We start from the raw sequence: 9174 nt of genomic DNA on the forward strand, positions 1-9174 counted from the left end.
CTGGATATGGATTGTGGTGATCTTTCCACAGCAATGTGAATGCACTTGATAGCACCGAATTGTACACTTAAAAATGGTAAAATGGTGAATCTTATGTTATATATATTTTACCACAATTTTTTTAGAAATTCTTTAAATAAATAAATGTCCGAGTCCACATTCCAAGCCACAGTATCTGATTCCAAAGCATGCGTTTGTTTGCACCGTGTCACAGCACAGCTTTCTACACTCTGCATGGGCGGCATCATCACCTTGGAGCTTTTCTTGTTGTTGTTTATTTATTTGTGAGCAGGTGTTAAAATAGGAATCTTTCTGTTTCCATTTAGACAGAGGTCCCCATACTTGGTGCTAACTGTGCCCCATGTTTCACAGCAAGATAAAGAGCCATCTAAGTAGGATTTACAAAGATGATCACAATAGGTTTTTATGGATCCCACCCGAGAGTGACTCCTCCAAGGGGCAAGGCAATCTCCCCTGAGAACACCAGGGAACAGATTCAGATGCAGAAGCTAAGAAGGCAGTCGTAGCCTGTAGGTGGAAGGGGAGCTGTGGAGAAAGAGGGGCAGTGTAAAATGTCAGCCCGCAAACCCAGGGAGCCAAGACTGCATCATACCTTTAACTTCCCTGATCCCCATTCCCTTTTCAACTCAGATGCAGATTCACTAAAAGTGACCAAAGCACTTTTTTGTATTATCTTAGAGTGACCAAAAAAAATCTAAGGGAGCCTAGGATTGCTCAGCTGGTCCTGTAACGTTTTTGAACAGATAGGGTTAAAGCCCTTTACCAATTGCCCGTGGATTGTTCAACAGAAAACTGTTTGCTTGTTTGTCATGTTTGCTTGTTTGTCATCTGTCCCATACACACACACCTGACTCCAAGCCCCAGAAGACCAGGGACCTGGTCTCTCTCGTTTATTGCTGTACCCCCAGCCCAGAGCACTGCCTGGCCAAGACACGCAGTAAAGTCCTGTTGGGTGAACAAATGTTCTCTAACACAGAAGCAAGAGATGATCAGCACTGTCACTGTTTTAAGTCCCCAAATTTTGGGGTGGTCTGCATGCAGCAAGAAATAACTGATACTGGAATGCTGCGCGCAAGCCATTCCCCATCCACACGCCAGAACTCAATGCATACATAATCTATAAGTTGAAAGTATACACATATTCAAGTGTTTGCTCAATATGTTTTTACTGATAGGAAGGGTTACATAATCAGAGACTGTTAGAGGCCATAGAACAAGGAGGCCTGACCTGGGCCCCGTCTGGCTGGGAGACCCAGGCCTACTAGAAGCACATTATATCACCCAACCACTGACATCACAAGTCTTTTCTGGATCCTTCCGCTCCACCACTGTATAGGTGCAGGTTTCCTTGTTTAGGATTTTCTCGCACTTGACGTGGTCATAATTCACAGGTGTAGCTGCCCTGTCATTGAGACAAAAGAAGGCGTGTTAGAAGGGAGAGGATGCCCAGCCTCCTCAGGGCCAGCTCTGTGGTAGAAGCAGCCCACACTCCAACTGTGCAGGACGCCCTTCACCAACTTAAGGGCACCCCTTGGTTTGCAACCCCTAAGTGATGCCTTCATGGAACCTGGGCTATGAAAACTTAGACCATCCCTGACATTGTTCCTGAGATCCATCTTGTGTGCACAGGACAACAGCAAGTTCTAAGAGGCCCAAAGGCAAGTTCTAGGGCCAACCAAGCAGCTTGTTCCAGCCTGACTCTTCTTGTGCTCCCTGATCAGGTAATAGCCAGCAGTACTGCTACTTGAAGGTGGAAAGGGAACATCTCTGTCATGGGGACCTATTAGACTAGGAGCTGGCTCAGCCAACATGAGCAAAGAGTCACTCCAGGCCAGACTCATGGAGTCCAGGGAGACGCTGACAAAAACTCGGGGCCCTCTTCCCAGGAGTGTCCATCCATACATTCAAGAGAGCAAACAATGTTACGGGTCAGTACTTTCCCAGAACCAATCCATACACCCAAGATTTAATTACCCCTGCCCAATGTGTACACAGAAGCAGCCATCCCCAGGGCACTTTGTGACAATTTTCCTTCCAAAAGGTGACCCTTGACGTATTTTAACCAAAGAGGACATTTCAGTCCTCCTCCCAAAGGGTAATCTAGTAATCAAAGTGAGAACTGGAAATATATTTTCCCTGGGCATGTGGGGCAGGGATCTGGGTAGTGGGGAGGCCACTGGGCAGCTTGCAATCTGGACAGTGTCCCTCAGAGAGTAAAATGTGTCAAAAAAATTCTCCCAGAGAAAATTTAATCAAAAGCTGTATTTTGCTGTAGTGAAAAAAAACACCATGAGAACAACTTGGTAGGCTATGGGGCAATTACAGGGGAAAGGAGTTGGCTCTGAACAGTAGGGAGAAGTGTGCCAAATGGAATAGGCAGGTGGAAGGAAAGAGGGAAGGGGTACCTTGAGCTCCAACTAGGTGTTGGTTACTGTCCCAGGCTTAGGGGACACAGAACTGGCATAGAGAAAGCATTCAATATTTGTTAGGTTACTGAATTTATATGCAGAATCTCCTTTAATTCTCATTAAACCCCTATTATCCCTATTTTACAATGAGGAAACCGAGGCTAAGAGAGATTAAGAAACATATTCATGGTCACACAGCAGGTATGCCAGGAATGGAGATTCAGACTCCATTACTGTGACTCCGGTATCAAGGCTCTTTCCACGTCACTCTTTTCTACGCTCTGCCCGTAGGACCCTAGAAGACAGTCGTACTGACGTGGCTTTGAAGATGCAGCCCTGAGCAGGTGGGGGCGTGTCAAAGCCTGGTGACATGGAAGCTTTGGCCACTTTGGAGGTGTGCTGCAAGGCCAGGGAGAAAAGGCTCACTAGCTCTTAACTTGGCTGATATAATCAAACTCCAGAGTCACACTGACACATGATACTAACACAGTGTCACATTTCTGGAGCCACAAAATCAAGGTTCAGCTGTAACATGCAGTGACCCAGCCAAGGCAATACCTGGGAACCTGCTTCAGGCAGCCAGAAAGTCTCCTGACCTGACCTGATATTTCTCTTGTTCCATAAAGCACTTAGCATGGAGCATCCTCAATAAATGTGTTCGGAACTTTCCAGACACTTAAACTTACTCAGTAGCATTCAGATGTTCTGATTTAAGTCAAGTGCTTGCTGCTCTACTCTCTGGTGGTGTCATAAAACTCTGAGATACCTGTTACAATTCAGATTCCTTAGGTCGCTATAGCTTCTGATTCAGTAGGTTCTGAATGGGCCCCAGAAACCTGTTCTCAGCAAGCTTCCCAGATGAGTCTGTGATCAGGCAAATCTAAGAAACACTACTTTGTTTGTGTTTAACCAATGCTTCTTTCATCAAAGCCACTCCTGTTCTTCCAAAACACTATAGGCTAAGGCTGAAGTGAAGGCATCAAGTGGAATTTGCCAGGGGGTGGGGAGTAGAGGTGGAGTGGAGTGACTGTATAGACTTAGCGGTGGAACAAAAACAAGAAAATTAGGATCACACTGCAGGTACTCTCTTCTATCGGCCCAAGTACTGGACCTTTGGCGTCCACAGCAACCCAGCAGAAAACATCTGTGTGATTTGGGGCTGACAATTTAAACTTTAGCAGTGAAGAAACTAGAGTTTTGAGTACATATTATCCTTTCCTCCTCACACCCTATACCCTCTGCCTGTGCTCTGACTCACTGCTGTTCTTCCAAATCACCACAGGCAAAAGCAGAAGTGAAGACCAGATAACCTTTACAATAGCTTCAGACCTTTAGGTACCCTTTCCTATCTTCAGCAACACATCAGGATATAAGTATTTAATAGTAAAGATATTTATCAAGTTGCAAAAACAACTTAAAAGAAGTAAGACTGAGATGGAAGCAACACAAATGTCTATCAACACATAAATGGATAAACAAAATGTGGTCTATACATGTGATGGAACATTATTCAGCCTTAAGAGGAGAGGGAATTCTGACACAGGCTACAACATGGGTGATCCTTGAGGACATTATACCGAAAGAAGCCAGTCACAAAAGGACAAATATTGTACAATTTCACTTAGAGTTGTCGGATTCATAGAGACAGTAGAATGATGGTTGCCGGGGCCTGGGGAGAGGAGGGAATGGAGAGTTGTTATTTATTGGGTAGGGAGCTTCAGTTAGGAAAGATGAAAAAGTTCTAGAGATGATGTTGGAGATGGGTGTACAAAAATGTGAATGTACTTAATGCCACTGAATTTTACACCTGAAAATGGATAAAATGCTAAATTTTATGTTATACATATTTTGCCACAATATAAAAAAGAAAGAAATAGTACTGAAAACGAAACCCTCTTCAGGATGGGATTTTGAAATGGAGCAGCTGTACCTCAGGAAGCAGCCCAACAACAACAGCCACATCCCCTCTTAGCCTGGCTGGCGACGACTTACATGTTGCAACACTCAATTCCTTCTGGGCTACAAGAACACTCCTCACAGTTTTCAGTCTTCCACTTTGAGTTCAGCGGGTGTGTGACTCCATTGACCTCTTTGCATTCTAAAATAATACATGTGGCATCGTCAGTGGAATCCCCACGTCATGCACCCGGAACAAGGCTTGCAGGATACAGGCCAGCCCTTGCCATCTGCACCCCTCCCTAAGGAGAATCTCATCGATTCTGAAGGCATCTAAAGAAAGTGTTTCTGTGATCAGCCACAGCTAAATTCCAGGACTGTCCAGTTCATGCCACTGATATTTTCTTACAGCAAGCTTAAATCCTTCCAGATTTTATTTCAGAACAGACATTTCAAGGAAAAATAAGACCTTCCTCTTTAATCAGATAGCTATTATGGTCCTAGAGGTACTATGAGCCACGTTTTTTTCTGCAGGATTATCTCTGGGTAAATGTCTCATTTTCCCACTTCCCTTTGTTTTGCTTCTCAACCTCAAATGCACATGGAAAATATCTTGGGTATTTTTCTTTTAATCTATGCTTGGGTCCTACCCCAGAAAAAATGAACTCAGATCCTTTGGTGTGGGGCCCAGGCCACCATATTTTTAGAAAGCTCCCCAAGTGATTCAAATGTTCAACCAAAGGTTGAACCACTGCTTTAGTCCTTGGTGGTCCAAGTGCTTTGGGGACTAGTAGCATCAGCACAACCTGACGCTGTGTTGGACATGCCAACTCTCTCTCTCGCTCCAGGCCCAAAATCAGAACCTGTATGTTCACAAGATTCTCAGATAGCTACGTGTACATTAAAGTTTGAGAAGTACTGCTTTGGAATAATTGATGATTTTCTGGCTGCACGTACGAAGTCAATGGAAAAGCTTTCAAATGTATAGCTCCTACCACAGAGATTCCGATTTACCTGGTCTTAGATAGGCCCTGAGCATTGGTAGGTTTCAAAAGCTCGGGTGAGAACCACTATCTTATATAAGTGGCAAATTGAAGTCCCTCATTGTACTATATCTGCCCCTAGCCCTCCTTCTCATGTAGACTTAAAGGCCTTCATCTGCCAAAAGGTTACAACTACCGGACTGCAGTAAAAGAATCAATTTGAAAAGCCAGAACTTACCATTAGAGACATCATTCGGAAAGTTCGTGTTAGGCAGTTGACGGCACTGGGTATTGCACAAAGTCACGAAGGTGGCGAAAACCACGAGGCTGCCCAGAAAAGCTTTCTATAATGGAAAGAAATATCGGAAAGGAGAACAATGAATTCAGATGGTAGTCATTGACTAAGCAGCCTGTACGAGGATCACTGCTGGGCTCCTGGAAGGTGATGTAAAGGTAGAGCTTATACCCTCCAGTAATCTAGCAAAGGAATAAGACAAGCTACTAAAATCGACTGGAAAAAGAGTTAAATGTGAGTCAAAGATCATAGACCAACAGTTATATTGTGATATTTTATAACAGAGGAGATTCGGGAAACCCTTGTAAGATGTTGATTTTTTAACTGCTTTGCAGAGTATGTATGATTTAAAGGAAAGAAACGAGGCTAAGAACTTCATTTTCTAAATGATAAAGGAATCGTTGATGGCTAATGAATGTTATCAGTTCATCTCTAGCTGACACTGGATCTGCAGGACAGAAACAAAATATCAAGTTATGCTTATCATCATTTTGAGACGAGCAAGCTAAATAAACAAACTTTAATGTGGGAATTTCCAGGAACCTTTTCAAAAAGAAGATGGGTGAGGGTACTTTTTCTGTAAGATGTCTAAAATTAATTTTCACCGATACTACCTGAAGTAGTGCATTACTGATATAAGAATAGAAAGACAGGTTAGAGGAACAACATAGAGACCCCAGGAAGTGTACTTTTAAATACATATCAAAATTTATTATAAAATAAACTTAGTCTTTGAAATCTGTAGAGAATGATTATTCAATAAACGGTACTAGAACAAGTGGTGGGTTATTTTGAAAAGAAACAAAATTAATTTTCTACTTTAGTTCCCACACAAAGAAATTCTAAGAGGATTTGAAGGTTGAATTTTTACAAGATTGTAAACTAACTTTTTACAATGACAAATGGTTACTAGAATTATTGTGGAGACCCCTTTATAAGGTATATAAATGTTGAATCACTATGTGCATACCTGAAACTAATATAATATTGAATGTTTTAAAATTGTTTTACTTTACTGTACTTTATTATACTTTAAAAATGTTTTAAAGATCATAAACTAATCACAGAAAATATAGGTAAGTATTAATTTTATTCTAAGTATAAAAGAAAAAGAAAAAAATTAATTTGATTATGTAAGTCCATAAACAAAATTAAAAAGCAATTACCAAATTTGGAGAACGACATCATTACATAAACAATTTCTATATATCAATGAGAAAAAGAAAAATATCCTAGTAGAAAAATGGCAAAGGAAATAAAGGGACATTTCACAAACACATACACAGACATAAATAGAAATTATGAACAAACACATGAAAAAGTTTAACTTACCGATAGCACAATAAGTGTAAATATGTAGATAAAATAGAACTGTAATGAGATGGCAAGAATGATTTCTAGTACTCAGAGGAAAATAGAGGCATATATGGGAAGTAAAATGCACAAGGATGGTGTATGTTGGAACAGTCTTTATGGAGCATAATTTGATTGTGTGTATCCAAATTCTTAAAACTGTTTACAACACTTTACATCACCTTTTCACTTCTAAGACTTGATCCTAAGAAGAATAGCACAGAGAAGGAGATAGGTTTCTCCACTGCAGTGGGGAAATAGAAATAACCAAAATGCCCAGGAACAGGGCTGGTTGAGAACATGGTGATTCAGAAAAAATAAAAACTGGTAAACTGAGGAGGTAAGAGAATATGAAATGACATAAATGATCGCTATGTATCATTCAGTGGAATAATACAGGTTACAAAACAGTGTGCACAGTGTGATTCTTATGACGTAAAAAGATACACATAGAGGAGTATGTGCAGAAAGAGATTAAAAATTTTGTGCCAAATTTTAACAAGTCATTTTTGAGCTGAGAGATTATGACAACTTTCTTCTCTGGGCTCTTCGTCTTATATTCTAAATTGTCTACAATGAAATGCATTGGTTTTATAACAACAACAACAAAAATCAATACTTACAAGAAACCCTCAATACATTTAGCTCACACCAGAACTTAAGTTTGCACCAGCTCTCTGTTTCATTCTGTGTAACCTGATTTTTTTTCTCAAAAAAAAAAAAAAACTAACAACAACAAACCCACAACAAATCCAGCCTTGTTGACAGAATTTCTGCTCCCTTCATCCAGAAAGGATGTTGTTGGGGAGTGGTGGTAATTACAGGAATTCTGGAGGTCTTGTTTCGCCTCGGCATGGAACAGAGGTGACAGTGGGCACAAGCTGGGCTGCAGCCCAAGGTGGGTGAGGGGTGCAGAACTCCCAGATCTCCTGCTGCTCTGAGCAGAGACTCCGGGATGGAGTTCAAACATGGTGACGGGAGAGCAGAGGATGGAGTTTTGAGATTAACCAGTTGACAATATCTCACATATAGCCTGCCATTGGTGCTTCCCCTCCTCTTTCTTCTCTCTCTCTCTCTCTCTCTCTGTCTCTGCCTCAGTTCCCTCCCCATAAGAAGAGGTGTTCTCCCACTTGGGTGGGTATCAAAGTCACCAGGCTGCTAATAACAAACACACAGTCTCTAGCTCAAGTAGGACAAGGCCAAGGCCTTTGCTTCTTGACCAAATCCCCCAGGTAAGGAGTACGAGAAACATGATCAAAACCGGTGCTGTTTTAACGTGGGTATGAATCCCCGGAAGTTTCTCACAAGCTCCCAGGTGATGGCTGTGCTGCTGGCCTGAGGGCCACCTTAGTACAGAAGCTCTGATGTCCCTTCCTGCTCCCATGTTCAATTCCTCCCACCTCCTTTGCTTCCTGTGGGGACAAAGCCCCCCCAAAAAACAGTTTCCAGGCTCTCGGCCTCACATAGAAAGGTGCTGGCTCGGGTAGTAAATGGCCATCAACTGTGATTGGATGGCCGTCAGCTGTGGCTAGTTGACCGTCAGCTGTAACCTGTAAGCCATTGGCCACTAATATAACTGCCGTGGCTACGCTAGCAGAAAGAATGGGGGCTAGCAAGAAGATGGTGGCTGGCAAGCGCGGACTGCTGTTAGGCAGATATGTAGATCTTGCTTCCTGTGTCTCCAGCCCAGCCGCCAGCGAGAATATATTGGTTTGACTCCCCTACTTACGGCTCCGTGGGTGTTCCTTTTTGACCTTACCGTGTCCTGCGTTCTTATGTGGGGAGCGGGACCAGAGGCCCCGCCGGCCACCCCGCAGGACACTTCCTTTCCTGCATTCAGTGAAGTTGAGAACCTGACACGTGCAGGCATAGGAGACAGTGCAGCTGTGAGGCCGGCATTTGTCACACTTTCTAGATGGTGTGGCTTTGTACCAGCCTTGGGGTGAAGCAGGCTGGCAGTGCCCCTAGAGATCCTGTCCCCTTATGTAAGTTGCTGCTCCTTGGGTCTTTCCCACAAGTCAGGCGTCATCCAGGGTCTTAAGCAGAGCAGGCCCTTGCCAGATGTGCAGCTTACACAGTTCACTCTGAGGCTGAAGGAGGGTCTGAGGAGAGCAGGAGGGCCCCAGCTGCCGTTTTCCTGCCACTCCACTGCCATCTCCCTGACACCATTTCTGAGGCCCAGTCCGAGGGAGACCCAGAGGCCATCCCTGAGGGTCCT

At 43.1% G+C, this 9174-nt stretch overlaps 1 protein-coding gene across 1 annotated transcript; it reads right to left on the minus strand.

Annotated features, from left to right (window-relative positions):
• Window positions 1-1293: 1293 nt before the first annotated feature.
• On the minus strand, window positions 1294-7926 carry MSMB (microseminoprotein beta; the record flags this gene model as incomplete). Its single annotated transcript, XM_081075436.1, has 4 exons — window positions 1294-1423; window positions 4422-4527; window positions 5547-5652; window positions 7702-7926. 4 exons carry the CDS (start codon window positions 7924-7926, stop codon window positions 1294-1296), a joined length of 567 nt encoding a protein of 188 aa, XP_080931562.1.
• Between the last annotated feature and the right edge of the window lie 1248 nt (window positions 7927-9174).

This window comes from Rhinolophus hipposideros, assembly GCF_964194185.1.
Source record: "Rhinolophus hipposideros genome assembly, chromosome: 15".
Lineage (NCBI taxonomy): Eukaryota > Metazoa > Chordata > Mammalia > Chiroptera > Rhinolophidae > Rhinolophus > Rhinolophus hipposideros.